This window comes from Heterodontus francisci, chromosome 30, assembly GCF_036365525.1.
Source record: "Heterodontus francisci isolate sHetFra1 chromosome 30, sHetFra1.hap1, whole genome shotgun sequence".
Lineage (NCBI taxonomy): Eukaryota > Metazoa > Chordata > Chondrichthyes > Heterodontiformes > Heterodontidae > Heterodontus > Heterodontus francisci.
In genome coordinates, this window is record NC_090400.1 from 62,487,208 (window position 1) to 62,504,898 (window position 17,691).

Below are 17,691 nucleotides of genomic sequence, written 5' to 3' on the forward strand. Positions count from 1 at the left end.
TCTGGCCAATTTTCTACCCCTAGCTCAGAGGTAACGCATTAATTTAAGGTCCCTGTTACCCTGGCTGAGATTGATCAAATCTGGGACTTTCCCCTGAGGTCTGTACAGACCAGTACTAAAGCCATCAGGGTAATTAAGGTTAATAGTCATCCCACTAGATTCTAATGCGTATAAGTGAAGAAATTATTCAAGGGATCTGCATGATGGTCACTTAGACAGTATGCCTTTCACATCTGCAAACCAAGTTCAACTCTGACCCAGGCAAGTTGCAAAGGTCCAATGTGAAAGAAGTTTGAGGGATTCTCAGTCCAATTCCTAGTGGGCATGAGCATTCCACACAAAACTGCTCCTAACGTGGCACCAATTCGCAATCTCATTCAGAGAGGCCATAGGACGGCTGGCGTGGGCACTGGAAAAATATCAACTGCAGTAGAGGTTGCTCTAAGGTTGGGGATGCAATAGATCACTGCGGCAGAATAGAGGGACATTGTCTCTGCAATTGGCTATATCGAACCAGGGAGTGCTTGCTGCCAACACCATGTACCTGAAATGAGATGAATTCCATTCCCCAGCACTAATGTCCCTCACCCTGATGAGCACAAAAAATATTTTCATAGTCTGAACTTATATAGAGTCTCATCACATTTCCCAGAAACACCTCACAGCACTTAACAAAATTTACTATAGAAGGGCAGTAACTTATGTAGTCAACTAGGAAAGATCCAAAAAAACAACAATGAGCTCAACAGCCAGTTAATCTGCTTATAGTGGCTGTGTTTGAGAGAGGAATGATGACATTGACACCTGCAGAATTGTTGGTTCTTTGAAATCCACACAAGCTGGCTGACAGTGCAGAACTCCCCCAGTGCTGTCCCTCCAACACAATGCTGCACTGGATTGTCTGATAAGAGTATTTGCTCTAGTTCCGGAGCAGGGCTTGAACACACAACCTTTTGACACGGGGTGGGGTTGGAGAGACAGCGCCGCAAACTGAGCCGAGCTGAAATGCCTCCAACAACAGTTTAGGGAAATCACCTCTCTTTGCTATTCCTGGTTTGCTAATTTATACATAGCTCTTGGCCCTTCTTCAATCTAGTGCCTATAAAGTGCACAGTGATATGACATGGCTACAAATCAAACAATCCCAGCCCCTGGAAAATTACTCAAAGAACCTCACAGCTTCAAAAACAAGAACACAATGCAGTAAAGCAGACATGTGCCTGTGCACAGATCAATCTCAGACATACCTTTTGCAGGGTCATAGGACAGAAATCTTTCGAATAACTCGTGCTGGATGGGGCTCCTATCCGAGGAGCTGTAAGGCAGGATGTCTTCATGGCTCACGTAGTCTAAACCTAACACAAGGCAAATGTTCATAACTTACAATCGGACCAATATTCTGACCACCTTTGGTTACTGCAGCGAATTATACAAGCAACAGTTTCACGAGCTGTGTGCAGATTCCTCCAACTACACCAAAACCATAACTGCTAACCAGAGTCACCCCCAGCACAGCAGTTTCCAGCCCTCCTCCTAGAATAACTCTGTATCGTGCCTTAAACATAAAATTTTTCAAAGTGCTTCACAGGAATGTTACAAACAAAATTTAACACTGAACTACATAAGGAGATACAAGGACAGATGGGCACCACTACTGACCGAGCTGGCTAAGTCCTAAAGAACATATCTGCTAGACTGGGTCTGCGGCAGGTGGTGAGGGAACCAATAAGAGGGAAAAAACATACTTGACCTCGTCCTCACCAATCTGCCTGCCACAGATGCACCTGTCCATGACAATACTGGCAGGAGTGACCACCGCACAGTCCTTGAGAAGACGCAGTCCTGCCTTCACATTGAGGATACCCTCCATAGTGTTGTGTGGCACTATCACCGTGCTAAACGGGATAGATTTCGAACAGATCTAGCAATGCAAAACTAAGCATCGATGAGGCACTGTGGGCCATCAGCAGCAGCAGAATTGTACTCAACCACAATCTGCAACCTCATGGCCTGGCAAATCCCCCACTCTACCATTACCATCAAGCCAGGAGACCAACCCTGGTTCAATGAAGAGTGCAGGAGGGCATGCCAGGAGCAGCACGAGGCATACCTCAAAATGAGGTGTCAATCTGGTGAAGCTACAACACAGGTCTACTTCTGCAATCCTGCCACATCCAGTCCTGAATCATTATCATCATCATCTTCTTTGACCTCCTTGTTTATTTATTTTATTTATTTAGAGATACAGCACTGAAACAGGCCCTTCGGCCCACCGGGTCTGTGCCGACCATCAACCTCCCATTTATACTAATCTGACACTAATCCCATATTCCTACCACATCCCCACCTGTCCCTATATTCCCCTACCACCTACCTATACTAGGGGCAATTTATAATGGCCAATTTACCCATCAACCTGCAAGTCTTTTGGTGGTGGGAGGAAACAGGAGTACCCGGAGAAAAACCACGCAGACACAGGGAGAACTTGCAAACTCCACACAGGCAGTACCCAGAATTGAACCCGGGTCGCTGGAGCTGTAAGGCTGCGGTGCTAACCACTGCGCCACTGTGTCTCGAGAGACAATGGGTAAGCGCCTGGAGGTGGTCAGTGGTTTGTGAAGCAGCGCCTGGAGTGGCTATAAAGGCCAATTCTAGAGTGACAAACTCTTCCACAGGTGCTGCAGATAAAATTGGTAGTTGGGGCTGTTACACAGTTGGCTCTCTCCTTGCGCTTCTGTCTTTTTTCCTGCCAACTGCTAAGTCTCTTCGACTCACCACACTTCAGCCCCGCCTTTATGTCTGCCCACCAGCTCTGGGGATCACTGGCAACTGACTCCCACGACTTGTGATCAATGTCACAGGACTTCATGTCGCATTTGCAGACATCTTTAAAGCGGAGACACGGACGGCCGGTGGGCATGATACCAGTGACGAGTTCACTGTACAATATGTCCTTGGGGATCCTGCCATCTTCCATGCGGCTCACATGGCCAAGCCATCTCAAGCGCCGCTGGCTCAGTAGGGTGTATATGCTGGGGATGTTGGCTGCCTAGAGGACTTCTGTGTTGGAGATACGGTCCTGCCACCTGATGCCAAGGATTCTCCGGAGGCAGCTAAGATGGAATGAATTGAGATGTCACTCTTGGCTGACATACGTTGTCCAGGCCTCACTGCCGTAGAGCAAGGTACTGAGGACACAGGCTTGATACACTCGGACTTTTGTGTTCCGTGTCAGTGCGCCATTTTCCCCACACTCTCTTGGCCAGTCTGGACATAGCAGTGGAAGCCTTTCCCATGCGCTTGATGATTTCTGCATCTAGAGACAGGTTACTGGTGATAGTTGAGCCTAGGTAGGTGAACTCTTGAACCACTTCCAGAGCGTGGTCGCCGATATTAATGGATGCAGCATTTCTGACGTCCTGTCCCATGATGTTCGTTTTCTTGAGGCTGATGGTTAGGCCAAGTTTGTTGCAGGCGGCCGCAATCCTGTCGCTGAGTCTCTGCAGACACTCTTCAGTGCGAGATGTTAATGCAGCATCGTCAGCAAAGAGGAGTTCCCTGATGAGGACTTTCCATACTTTGGACTTCGCTCTTAGACGGGCAAGGTTGAACAACCTGCCACCTGATCTTGTGTGGAGGAAAATTCCTTCTTCTGAGGACTTGAACGCATGTGAGAGCAGCAGGGAGAAGATGATCCCAAACAGTGTAGGTGCAAGAACACAGCCCTGTTTCACGCCACTCAGGATCGGAAAGGGGTCTGATGAGGCACCGTTGTGTTGAATTGTGCCTTTCATATTGTTATGGAATGAGGTGATGATACACAGTAGCTTTGGTGGACATCCGATCTTTTCTAGTAGTCTGAAGAGACCACGTCTGCTTACGAGGTCAAAGGCTTTGGTGAGATCAATGAAAGCAACTTAGAGGGGCATCTGTTGTTCGCAGCATTTCTCCTGTAGCTGGCGAAGGGAGAACAGCATGTCAATGGTGGATCTCTCTGCTCGAAAGCCACACTGTGCCTCAGGGTAGACACACTCAGCCAGTTTCTGGAGCCTGTTTAAAGCGACTCGAGCGAAGACTTTCCCCACTATGCTGAGCAGGGAAATTCCATGGTAGTTGTTGCAGTCACCGCTGTCACCCTTGTTCTTATAGAGGGTGATGATATTGGCATCGTGCATGTCCTGTGGTACTTCTCCCTCATCCCAGCACACGCAAAGCAGTTCGTAGAGTGCTGCAAGTATAGCAGGCTTGGCACTCTTGATTATTTCAGGGGTAATGCAGTCCTTCCCAGGGGCTTTTCCGTTGGCTAGAGAATCAATGGCATCACTCAGTTCCAATTTTGTTGGTTGTACGTCCAGCTCATCCATGACTGGCAGAGGCTGGGTTGCATTGAGGGCAGTCTCAGTGACAATATTTTCCCTGGAGTACAGTTCTAGGTAGTGATCCAGGCAGTGGTCCATTTGCTTGCGTTGGTCAGTGATTGTGTCCCCTGATTTAGATTTGAGGGGGGTGATCTTCTTGATGGTTGGCCCAAAAGCTCTCTTAATGCCATCATACATTCCTCTGATATTTCCGGTGTCAGACGCCAGCTGAATACGACTGCATAGGTGTTACTAGTAGTCATTTGCGCAGCGCCTGCCTGTTCTTTGTGCAGTACTTCTGGCTGCTTTAAGTGCTACGGATGTTAAATCGCTGGGGGCTTTCTTGTAGTTCAGCAGTGCAATGCGCTTAGCGGCTATGACAGGTTCCAGCTCTTCATTATGAGATTGAAACCAGTCTGCATTTCTCTTCGCACTTTTGCCATAGGTGGTCAAAGCTGATTCATAGATGGCGTCTCTGATGTGGGCCCACTTGGTCTCAGCATCCCCTGTAGGAGTGTTTTGATGGGCTTTTTCAAGTGAATTTAGAAACTTATGTAACAGCTGTGGATAAGAAATTCTGTTAGTGTTGATGCATGGGCGGCCCTTCTGCTCGCAGTGATGCAGCTTCTTTGGTTTGTCTAACCTTGCTGCACACCAGGGAGTGGTCGGTGTCACAGTCCGCACTGTGGAAGCTGCGTGTGATTTGGACACTGTTTAAAGAGGCTCACCTTGTGACGATGAGGTCTAGCTGGTGCCAACGACGTGATCTTGGGTGCCTCCAAGAAACCTGGTGACAGGGTTTGGTCTGAAAGAACGAGTTGGTGATGCAGAGGTTATGATAGGTACACAACTCAATCAGTCTCTGTCCATTCTCATTCATCCTTCCAATGCCATAGCGCCCAAGGCAGGAGGGCCATGAGTCATGGTCGGCCCCAACCCTGGCATTAAAGTCCCCCAGCAGGAACAGATGTTCGGTACTGGGGATGCTGCTAATGATATGATGGAGTTCCTCACAGTACTGGTCTTTAGCTTCAGGTGGGGAGCAGAGTGTTGGAGCATAGATGCTGAATAGGTGTACTGGGCCAGAGGCGGTGAGCATTCGGATGGACAGTATGCGTTCCGAGCCATTTGAGGGTGGCTCGATTGTGCTGAGCAAAGAGTTTCTGATGGCGAAGTCCACTCCATGCTGTCCTGGTTCTTCAGGATCCCTACCCTGCCAGAAGAAGGTGTAGTCTTGCTCTGCTAGAGATCCACTCGCGGGGAGGCGTGTTTCCTGAAGTGCTGCAATGTCTACATTGAGTCTACTGAGCACGTTGTTAATGATGGCGGTCGACCGAGAATCGTCGATTTGTGTATGGTCATCCGTCAGGCCAGGACACATAGTTCTGACGTTCCAGCTTGCAAAACGAAGGGCTGGTACCTTCTTTCCTTTTTTGGTCGTGCTGTTTGGTGCGGTGTTGTAGTCCACTTTTCAGGCAATAACCCTGAGCTCCAAGCACCCATTGAAGCAGGTGGACTGTGGCGGGACAGAACCTTACTGACCGGGGCTACCCGGTTTGAGGCGGGCGGTAGCTGTTCAGTGAGATGCGATGACCTCTCCCACCGACAAAGGCAACCCGTGGTGCCCAATCTCTACGCCAACTGAGCTGGACTTATAACTCGTAAATGCTGACTTCCGTGTTGTTTTGGTCGCTGTAAGGTGACTATGGAGTGACCTCTCCATGGCGCATGCCTGGGCGGATGTATGGAGGTTGTGAGTTACCCAAGCGTCAAGACCCCCTCTCAGCCTTCCTAGTGGGGTCCAAAGGCGTGCAGAGCACGACATCTGGCACCGGTATGGCTGTAGAAACTGCCAGAAACATGCCAAAGGTGACACATGACCGCCTTCGGGGTTCCACCGGATTTTCTGTTAGGGTTTACTCCCTTAGCTTTGGTCTCTCCTGAGATGCCAACAAGGCAGTGAGGTTGTTAGGGCCCCTGCTCGGGGATAGGTGGATGCCGGTGGGGGGGGGAAGGGGTTGCGGGGGGGGGGGGGTGGGGGGGGGGAGGGGATGCAAGGGGGAAGGGTGCGGTGGGAAGGGGTAGGGGAAGGGGGTGCGAGGGGAAGATGGTGCGAGGGGGGAGCTAGGAAGGGGATGCGAGGGGGTGGGGGGCGCAAGGGGGTGGGTGGGGTGGAGGGAGGGGATGCAGGTAATAAAACATTTCATCAACTCCCACCATTGTCCTCTAGTGATCTGAATGCTGGTGGGGTACCTTCATTAATTGGTTGGTAGTAATGCACTTAAGAAAGCACCTCATCAGGGTAATCGGGCTCTCGGTGAACCTGTTTGCTTCCATCTGCATCGTCTTCGTCAACAAGGCCAGCCCACAGCCTGCACGGCCTCCTCGATATCAGCGTCCCCCAGAGCACAGCATGAAAGGAGACCTTGCCTTTGTTGTACCTGACTTTGTTCAGGTGCTCTGATGCGGCTCGAAGTGCATCTGCAGCGCAATGTCGGCGAATTCCTGCTGGTACTGGCGCTCGAAACTGTTGCCCACCTCCTGGAGGACGCGGTGAACCAGTCCTGAATGGTGGTGAACAATTAAACAACTAACTGGAGGAGGTGGCTCCACAAATATCCCCATCCTCAATGATGGGGGAGCCCCAGCATATCAGTGCGAAAGATAAGGCTGAAGCATTTGCAACAATCTTCAGCCAGAAGTGCCGAGCTGATGATCCATCTCGGCCTCCTCCTGAAGTTCCCAGCATCGCAGATGCCAGACTTCAGCCAATTCGATTCACTCTGCGTGATATCAAGAAACAACTGAAGGCACTGGATACTGCAAAAGCTATGGGCCCTGACAATATTCTGGTAACAGTATTGAAGACCTGTGCTCCAGAACTTGCCGTCCCCCTAGCCAAGCTGTTCCAGTACAGCTACAACACTGGCATCTACCCGGCAATGTGGAAAATTGCCCAGGTATGTCCTGTACACAAAAAGCAGGACAAGTCCAACCCGGCCAATTATCGCCCCATCAGTCTACTCTCAACCATCAGTAAAGTGATGGGAGGTGTCTTCAACAGTGCCATCAAGCAGCACTTGCTTAGCAATAACCTGCTCAGTGACGCTCAGTTTGGGTTCTGCCAGGGCCACTCAGTTCCTGACCTCATGACAGCCTTGGTTCAAACATGGACAAAGTGCTGAACTCAGGAGGTGAGGTGAGTGTGACTGTCCTTCACATCAAGGCAGCATTTGACCGAGTATGGCATCAAGGAGCCCCAGCAAAACTGAGGTCAATGGGAATCAGGGGAAAACTCTCTGCTGGTTGGAGTCATACCTAGCGCAAAGGAAGATGGCTGTGGTTGTTGGAGGTCAATCATCTGAGTTCCAGGACATCACTGCAGGAGTTCCTCAGGGTAGTGTCCTAGGCCCAACCATCTTCAGCTGCTTCATCAATGACCTTCCTTCAATCATAAGGTCAGAAGTGGGGATGTTCACTGATGATTGCACAATGTTCAGCACCATTCGCGACTCCTCAGATACTGAAGCAGTCAGTGTAGAAATGCAGCAAGTCCTGGACAATATCTAGGCTTGGGTTGATAAGTGGCAAGTAACATTTGCGCCACACAAGTGCCAGGCAATGCCCATCTCCAGGTGATAATCTAACCATCTCCCCTCGACATTCAATGGCATTGCCATCGCTGAATTCCCCACTATCAACATCCTAGGGGTGATCATTGACCAGAAACTGAACTGGAGTAGCCATATAAATACCGTGGCTACAAGAACAGGTCAGAGGCTCGGAATCCTGCGGTGAGTAACTCACCTCCCGAGTCCCCAAAGCCTGTCCACCATCTATAAGGCACAAGTCAGAAGCGTGATGGAATACTCTCCACTTTCCTGGATGGGTGCAGCTCCAACAACACTCAAGACACCATCCAGGACAAAGCAGCCCGCTTGATTGGCACCCCATCCACAAACATTCACTCCCCCCACCACCAAAGCACAGTGGCTGCAGTGTGTAGCATCTACAAGATGCATTGCAGCAACGCACCAAGGCTCCTTAGACAGCACTTTCCAAACCCGCGATCTCTACTAACTAGAAGTCAAGGGCAGAAAATGCATGGGAACACCACCACCTGCAAATTCCCCTCCAAGTCACACACCATCCTGACTTGGAACTATATATCGCCGTTCCTTCACTGTCGCTGGGTCAAAATCCTGGAACTCCCTTCCTAACAGTACTGTGGGTATCCCTACGTCATGGACTACAGCGGTTCAAGAAGGCAGTTCACCACCACTTTCTCAAGGGCAATTAGGGATAGGCAATAAATGCTGGCCTGGCCAGCGACACCCACATCCCATGAATGAATAAAAAAAGGGCAAAAGCTTGGTCAAAGAGGGAAGTTTTAAGCAGTGTCTTAAAGGAGGAGAGAGGGAGGTACAGAGGTTTAGGGAGGGGATTTCAGAGCTTGGGGCAGCTGAAGCATGGCCTCCTACAATGGAATAATTAAAACTGGGACGCATAAGAGGTCAGAATTGAAGGAGCGCAGATATCTAAGGGTTGTGGGCCTGGAGAAGATTACAGAGAGAGTGAGGGGTAAGGCCATAGAGGGATGTAAAACCAAAGATGAGAATTTTAAAACTGAGGCATTGCTGGACCGGTAGCATATGTAGGTCAGTCAGCACAGGGGTGATGGCTAAATGGGACTTGGTGCGAGTTACGACACAGGCAACAGAGGTTTGGATGACCTCAAGTTTATGTAGGCACTGATCCCACAATGGCTTACAGTTCCAAGAGTGCTAATGGTCTCCAGGTTCTCAGCTGTGACCATTCCTCACGAGACTCTAGACGGTGAGAGTCAGCAGAGCAATTCAACTTGGAGGCACATCACAGACAAGCTTGACGCTGTTCTGAATCAATATCTAGCAGTGGCCCAAAGTGCAAATAAAAATGGAAAGCCTGGCGGATTTTCCGCTCACTAGTTCAGGGCCACCAAAGCAACCTGGTTGAGTTCAGCTAACTTAATAACAATATAAGAGCCATGATCAAACCTGGGGCCCTCCTGGTTTTACACCACAAAAAAAAAACAGCATTTACCTGGAATAGCATAAAGGGCTCTGCTGTCATCATGGTTAGCGAGAAAGGTCACTGCTTCAGTCTGTGACCTCTGAGACTACAACAGAAAAGCACACATTCAATCACTGGGAGCTAAACACAAGGTAACAGCAGTTGAGCTACTGCTATTGGCATCACAATGAAGATATATTAACACCAGCAAGGCGTTAGCTGAATACAACAGAAAAATAATTACCCCTTAGCTAATTCAGGTCGGCTCACTGTATTGTGTTGCAAACTGAATCCAACAAACACTGATTGCCCCCCATCCACAAAGCATCCCCTAACTGTAATTCTCGCATCCCCCAGCACCCCCCAAATCTCACCACTCCCCCGACTGCCCTGAAGTTGCTGGGCTACAGCTCCTCAGGTGCTGCTCACTCCCTAAAACTTTGCCCATGCCGTCAGTCTTTCTGTTTAAATCCAGAGTGGAGGCATAGCTGAATAGTCCACTGTGGATGGATTGTCAGACCTAAGCCTTACCTTCTCTGTACACAGATAATTGCCAGGACTCACTGAACAGCGATCAGCAACAGAAGCCCTGACCAACAGCAACTAAACCAGACCCTGGGATCCTCCTGTTCTGTATGCGTTAGTACCACCTTTACCCGCACAGTGGTATCGGGAGCGACAGAAAGATTTTTTATACAATTATGCACAATGTTTAGGAAACAGCTCTGTAAGATAGAAAATAGGAGGAGTAGGCCATAGGGATCATAGCTGATCATCCAACTCAATAACCTGTTCCCACTTTCTCCCCATACCCTTTGATCCCTTTAAACCCAAGAGCTATATCTAACTCCTTCTTGAAAACATACAATGTTCTGGCCTCAACTGCTTTCTGTGGTAGCGAATTCCACAGGCTCACCACTCTCTGGGTGAAGAAATTTCTCCTCATCTCAGTCCTTAAAGGTTTACCCCGTATCCTTATACTATGACCCCTGGTTCTGGACTCCCCCACCATCGGGACCATCCTTCCTGCATCTACCCTGTCAAGTCAAAGAACAAAGAACAATACAGCACAGGAACAGGCCATTCGGCCCTCCAAGCCTGCACCGATCTTGATGCCTGCCTAAACTAAAACCTACTGCACTTCCGGGGACCGTATCCCTCTATTCCCATCCTATTCATGTATTTGTCAAGATGCCTCTTAAATGTCATTATCGTACCTGCTTCCACCACCTCCCCCGGCAGCAAGTTCCAGGCACTCACCACCCTCTGGGTAAAGAAATTGCCTCGCACAGCCCCTCTAAACTTTGCCCCTCTCACCTTAAACCTATGTCCCCTCGTAACTGACTCTTCCACCCTGGGAAAAAGCTTCTGACTATCCACTCTGTCCATGCCGCTCATAACTTTGTAAACCTCTATCATGTCACCCCTCCACCTCCGTCGTTCCAGTGAAAACAATCCAAGTTTATCCAACCTCTCCTCGCAGCTAATGCCCTCCAGACCAGGCAACATCCTGGTAAATCTCTTCTGTACCCTCTCCAAAGCCTCCACGTCCTTCTGGTAGTGTGGTCCTGTTAGAATTTTATAGGTTTCTATGAGATCCCCCCTCACTCTTCTGAACTCCAGCAAATATAATCCTAACCGACTCAATCTCTCCTCATACGTCAGTCCCACTATCCCAGGAATCCGTCTGGTAAACCTTAGCTGCACTCCCTTGATAGCAAGAACATCCTTCCTCAGATAAGGAGGCCAAAACTGCACACAATATTCCAGGTGTGGCCTCACCAAGGCCCTGTATAATTGCAGCATGACATCCCTGCTCCTGTACTCGAATCCTCTCGCTATGAAGGCCAACATACCATTTGTCTTTTTTACCGCCTGTTGCACCTGCATGCTTACATTCAGCGACTGGTGTACGAGAACACCCAGGTCTCGCTGCATATTCCCCTCTCTCAGTTTATAGCCGTTCAGATAATAATCTGCCTTCCTGTTTTTGCTACCAAAGTGGATAACCTCACATTTATCCACATTATACTGTATCTGCCATGCATTAGCCCACTCACTCAACTTGTCCAAATCACCCTGAAGCCCCTCTGCTCCTCCTCCTCACAACTCACCCTCCCACCCAGTTTTGTGTCATCTGCAAATCTGGAGATATTACATTTAGTTCCCTCATCTAAATCATTAATACATATTGTGAATAGCTGGGGTCCTAGCACCGATCCCTGCGGTACCCCACTAGTCACTGCCTGCCATTCGGAAAAAGACCCATTTATTCCTAATCTTTGTTTCCTGTCTGCCAACCAATTTTCTATCCATCGCAACACACTACCCCCAATCCTATGTGCTTTAATTTTACATGCTAATCTCTTATGTGGGACTTTGTCGAAAGCCTTCTGAAAGTCCAAATAAGCCACATCCACTGGCTCCCCCTCATCAACTCTACTAGTTACATCCTCAAAGAATTCTAGCAGATTTGTCAAGCATGATTTCCCTTTTGTAAATCCATGCTGACTCTGCCTGATTCTACCACTGTAGAAGTGCTCTGCTATAAAATCTTTGATTATGGATTCTTGAATTTTCCCCACTACCGATGTCAGGCTGACTGGTCTATAGTTCCCTGCTTTCTCTCTACCGTCCTTCTCTTCTGCCTCACAAATGATCTCCATTTGGAGTCCAGAGATCATGAGATTTGTCTATGGCTGAGAACATTCTGGAAACTCCATCATCCAGGGGTTTCCCTGGAGAGTCGCAACTTTGCCCCTTGGTCTTTTCAGAATATACCTTCACACACAGAAACCTCCAGCAGAACTGCCCTGGATAAGTAATCCCCTCCCCCGCTGCTGGTGTGTAGACGTTCACACTTACTATATGAGGGCAGTCCCTGGTGTCAATCAACACCTGGTAGTAGGTGTGTGTTTTGCCTTTGACCTCTTTGGAACCTTGAGTTCCTGAATTTTCTGTTTTACTGCGAGAGAGAGAGACACACAAAGGGTTAATTCATTCAGTTGCTGCATGCAGATGGGGAATATTAAACTCTAACACCCCTTGCTCCCACTACAAGCCTCAAGGATATACCTCCATAGCACTGCTCTGGACAAAGGGGACAGGAGATTGTCAGACTGACTGAAGAGTGGGTCAGGGCCCAGGTAACACAGCAAAAACATTTCAAAACAATGGGAAACATGGTGAAAGTATTTAGAAAAATAAACAGGTTCCCTTGTGTCCCTAAACCAATGATGCAGTCTCACTCTAGGCTTAGACACCAGTGCCTTGAATTTCTGCTGGATTCCCCTGATCAGCCAGCATAACTTCAGGAGAAACTTTGTTTATACATTCCTCCAGGGATTTATCAAACTTCTGTTAAAGTCACGGTGGCCAGTCAGGAGAAATTCATGGTGCAGATGTTTAATATCAATTCTGAAACAAATTACTTAGCCTCATTTCATTCCCTCCTTTGCAAATGGTTGCGGCTGCACCATCTGACGCTGCCAATCAAATTGGGCAGTGACCTTCAAAAGATTCCTTGGCAACACTGTCCAGTTCCCAAAAGGACCCCTGCGCCAGGCATGGGCCGGACCCCACGCTGGCCCCCTGCGCCAGGCATGGGCCGGACCCCACACTGGCCCCAACCACCCCTCACATACACCAGTTTCTTTCCCCAGCAGTTTCCCCCTCCCTCATGGTGTTTATTCACTGCAGTGATGCAGCTTCAATGGCATCATTCAAGGCCACTGTAGCACATCCACCACTAATGCAGCACTGTCCATGGTTGAACCTGGAGCATTCCTGGTCTATATGGCTCTGCTATTCATTGCCTTAACCAGCTGAGCTCAGGGGTGTTGAGTTTGATTATGATGTGCCTGCCACCACCACAGCTCACAGCAGCCAACCCAACACAGATCAGAGCTAAAACCCAGAATTCCCTGGCCTATTTGGCCAAGTTATTCATTGTGTAAACTCACTGAACTACTGGGGAGCCCTGTAACTCCCCATAGATAAGTTAACAGCTCACATACTAGCATAATGCAGTATGATGCCCACCCAGGCTGTGGATAAAATGTGGCACAATCATATGAAATTGAAGACACCTTAACTGGAAAATGAAAGCCAATAGAAACCACAGCATATCATTTAGGAATCCTGATAAACTTCCCACTAGCTTTAATATTTAAGTTTATTGAGCAAGACAAAAACCAGTAACACCAACAAGCAGCTCGAGGACAGTCATCTCTTACCTATCAGGGCTGGAAGATGCCACATCTCGGTCATATAGCCTGGCATGCCAGGGGAACAGGACGATCCCTCGGTAACCAAACACGCTGTGCAGAAATAGCTGCAGGGAGAGGACAAGAAAAGGTCAGAGCCTCCTCCTGTAATCCAGGCTGAAGCTACTCCCAGAACTGTAGTCCGGGCCTGGGCGTAACATAAGAAACAGTAGGCCATTCAGCCCCTCGAGCTTGCTCTGCCATTCAATAAGATGAAGGCTGATCTTATACCTCAACTCCACTTTTTGTTTTTATTCATCCATGGGATGGGAGAATTGCTGGCAAGTGGAGGATGCTGTTTAAATAACCTTGGTAAGTTGCTGCGGTTGTCCTGTACATGCTGCAATCAGTGTGGATAAGATGGATATTGAGTCCTGTGGTGGGGTCACTGACGTCCTAAGTCCTATGTTCCTGAACTGGTGCAGTTGATGGTGTAAGTACACCCACAATGCTTTATCTTTGTAGTGGTTTGTTACAACTGAGTGGCTTGCTAGGCCATTTCAGAGGGCAGTTAAGAGTCAACTATATTGCTGTGGGTCTGGAGTCATATGTAGGCCAGACCAGGTAAGGACGGCAGATTTCCTTCCCTAAAGAACATTAGTGAACTAGATGGGTTTTTACGATAATCCGATAGTTTCATCATCATTATTAATGAGACTACCATTTTATTCAAGATTTATTAATTAGTTGGATTTAAATTCTCCCAGTTGCCATGGTGGGATTTGAACTCATATCGCTCAATCATTAGTACAGTCGCCCAGAGTACGAGCCCATAACATTATCACTATACTACCACATCCCCTGTCCGAGCCCCATCTCCCTTGATTTCTGAGAGCTCAAAAATTGATCTGTCTTGAATATACTCAATGACTGAGCATCCACAGTCCTTTGGGACAGAGAATTCCAAAGATTCACAACCCCGAGTGAAGAGATTTCTCCTCATCTTAGTCCTAAATAGTCAAACCTCTCCTCCTGAGAATGTAAACTCTAGTGCTAGACTCTCCCAACATCTACCCTGTCAAATATTCTCAGAAGCTTATGTTTCAACGAGATTCCCTCTCTATTTTAAACACCAAGGAGAGGGCAGAGAACAGCTCATTCAGTACAGACCTGCACAGCACATAGACAAGCAGCAAATGTGCCGAGACCAACATTCTGTGCCACAAAGTGCGGCAGAGGAAAGTCTGAGTTCCGACAGAGGGGAAGGGAACTTCAACCTATAACTAAAAGTGAATTCTGGATTTCAGTTGCCATACTGTGGGAGGAGCAAGGACAGAAAAAGATTGAAAACAGTCACAGCAGCTCTCAGCAACCTGTTCCACTGGCGGGATCAGGGCAGGGGTGTCCATCCCCACCGCCCAGGGCGGGTCCGTCCCCACCCTACCCCACCCAGCGTCCCTGGGGAGGGTCTGTCCTCATTCTCTACCCCCGCCCCCGCCAGGGAGGGTCCATCCCCACCCAGGCTCCCAGGGAGGATCCGTCCCCATCCCTACCCACAAAGGTGAGTCTGTCCACACCCTACCCCACCCAGGGTCCCGAGGAGGGTCTGTTTCCACCCCCACCCCACCCCGGGTCAGCAGTCACTTCACAGTATAATCTGGTTTCTTACTTGACCCGTTTCATATTTTCCCTGCTGTTTGAGCGCCTCGAACACTCCGACTGGCTCCAACACTTTGCCTTCGGGGCGATTCCTGGGAAAACATAAAAATTCCGATTTCAGAATAGATCCAGACTGTCGGACAGAGACTCTGCAGTCTGCCAGTGATCTACATACCACTCGATTGGGCCACACTTTTTCCCCAGCACAGGTTCCTGAGATTTACACTATCATTTTAGTGAGTTTCAAGTATCCAAACAGCAGTGCCTTAGCGATGCTTAGTCCAGTGAGAAAGCATGTTTGACTCATCAATCCGCTCAATCCACAGCCCACATCTAATTATTTAACTGTGGACTCCCCTCAAATATCTGTTGATCTCCCACTTTAAGGAGCATTGGTTTCCTTCCCCACCCTCTTAAACAGTGCTGGTAATTTCTCTATTTCACTCGACCCTCCTTCTCAATAAATATCAATCCAGCTCACTTTAAATGACCATGAGCAAACTGGCTCCCTGGAGGTTTTTTTTTCCATATATCCACTCTCCCATGCAGGTCAGAATGGTTTGCTGTATCAGTGACCCCACCACAGGACTCAATATCCATCTTATCCACCACCGGCACACTGATTGCAGCATGTACAGGACAACTGTAGCAACTCACCAAGGTTACTTAAACAGCATCCCCCACCACCCCATGACGTCTACCAGTGAAGGACAGCAGCAGCAGTACTGTGGGAACACTATCAGCTCCAAGCCACATACCATCCTGACTTGGATGTATGTTGGATGTTCCTTCATTGTCACTGGGTCAAAATCCTGGAGCTCCCTACCTAACAGCACTGCGCAAGCACCTTTACTACATGGACTTCAGCAGTTCAAGGCAGTCACTCAATACCACCTTCTCAATGGCAATTGGGGATGGAGAATAAATGGTGGTCGTGCCAGCAACGCCCACATCCAGAAAACAAATTTCTAAAAATAACCCGTTGCAGCAAGATTAAAAAATAAAGGACATTTTCCTGAACAGATTTTTAGTTTAATATGTTTGTTGAAGGACACAGCAATTCCAAAGGGTTGCACAGCTGCTTAGCAAGTATGGTCTCCAGTTTTTTTTTAATGTAGTAGGTAGGCCCCTCATGTAAATAATCTAATTTTTGGGTAGTTTAAGGCAGTAAATTAAGGGTAAGACATGACAAGTCAGCTCAGCAGCATGGAGTGCTCCTCCTGTGCAATGTGGGAAGTCAGGGACACTTCCAGTGTCCAGGGTGAACACGTGTGCAGGAGGTGTCTCCAGCTGCAGCTACTCGAAATCCGCGCTTCGGATCTGGAGGGGCGGCTGGAGACACTGTGGAGCATCCGCAAGGCTGAGATCATCGTGGATCGCACATACAGGGAGGTAGTCACATCGCAGGTAAAGACTGCACAGGCAGAAAGGAAATGGGTGACTGCCAGGCAGAGTAGAAGAGCTAGGCAGGTAGTGCAGGAGTCCCCTGGGTACATCTACCTCTCCAACAGATTTTCTGTTTTGGATACTGTTGGGGGAGATGGCTTCTCAGGGGAATGCAGCAAGAGCCACGTCTGTGGCACCACAGGTGGCTCAGCTGCACAGGAGGGGGTGAAAAAGACTGAGAGCGCTATAGTGATAGGAGATTCTATCGTAAGGGGTACAGATAGGCGTTTCTGTGGCCGCAAACATGACTCCAGGATGGTATGTTGCCTCCCTGGTGTTAGGGTCAAGGATGTCACGGAGCGGCTGCAGGACATTCTGAAGGGGGAGGGTGAACAGTCAGAGATCGTGGTTCACATTGGTACCAACGACATAGGTGAAAAGAGGGATGAAGTCCTGCAACAAGAATTTAGGGAGCTAGGTAACAGATTAAAGAGGACCTCAAAGGTTGTGATCTCTGGATTACTCCCAGTGCCATGTGCTAGTGAGTATAGGAATAGAAGAATACAGCAGATGAATGTGTGGCCGAAGAGATGGTGCAGGAGGGAGCGCTTTAGTTTCCTGGATCACTGGGTCTGTTTCTGGCAAAGGTGGGACCTGTACAAGTTGGACGGGTTGTACCTGAACCGGAATGGGCCCTACATCCTTACTGGGTGTCTCACTCTTTTTCCTACCCTCCTGTGCAGCTGAGCCACCCATGGTGCCACAGTGCTAGTGCTGTTGTGGGGGGGGAGCGGTGGTTGAACTAATTTGGCAGGGGGATGGGATACAGAGTGGAGGTACAGTAGGGGGTGATGCACAGTCCAATATAGAAGAGAAACTGAGTCAGTCTGGAAAGCAGAGCAAATACAGGCCTGTTAAGGCACAAGTGAATAATTCAAGGCTGGATTGCATCTATTTTAACGCAAGAAGTCTTACTAGTAAGGCAGATGAATTGAGGGCATTGATTAACACATGGGAATTTGATATTATTG

At 48.6% G+C, this 17,691-nt stretch overlaps 1 protein-coding gene across 4 annotated transcripts in view; it reads right to left on the reverse strand.

Annotated features, from left to right (window-relative positions):
* Window positions 1–17,691, reverse strand: part of poldip2 (polymerase (DNA-directed), delta interacting protein 2) — a 94,717-nt gene that overhangs the window by 61,951 nt on the left and 15,075 nt on the right. For all 4 annotated transcript variants that reach the window (XM_068010826.1, XM_068010825.1, XM_068010827.1 and 1 more), the window contains exons 2-6: window positions 15,285–15,366; window positions 13,646–13,743; window positions 12,276–12,375; window positions 9,441–9,516; window positions 1,248–1,355 (exon numbers count right to left, since the gene is read on the reverse strand). In XM_068010826.1, coding sequence (XP_067866927.1) covers window positions 1,248–1,355; window positions 9,441–9,516; window positions 12,276–12,375; window positions 13,646–13,743; window positions 15,285–15,366 — 464 coding nt within the window. The remainder of the gene's footprint in view (window positions 1–1,247; window positions 1,356–9,440; window positions 9,517–12,275; window positions 12,376–13,645; window positions 13,744–15,284; window positions 15,367–17,691) is intronic.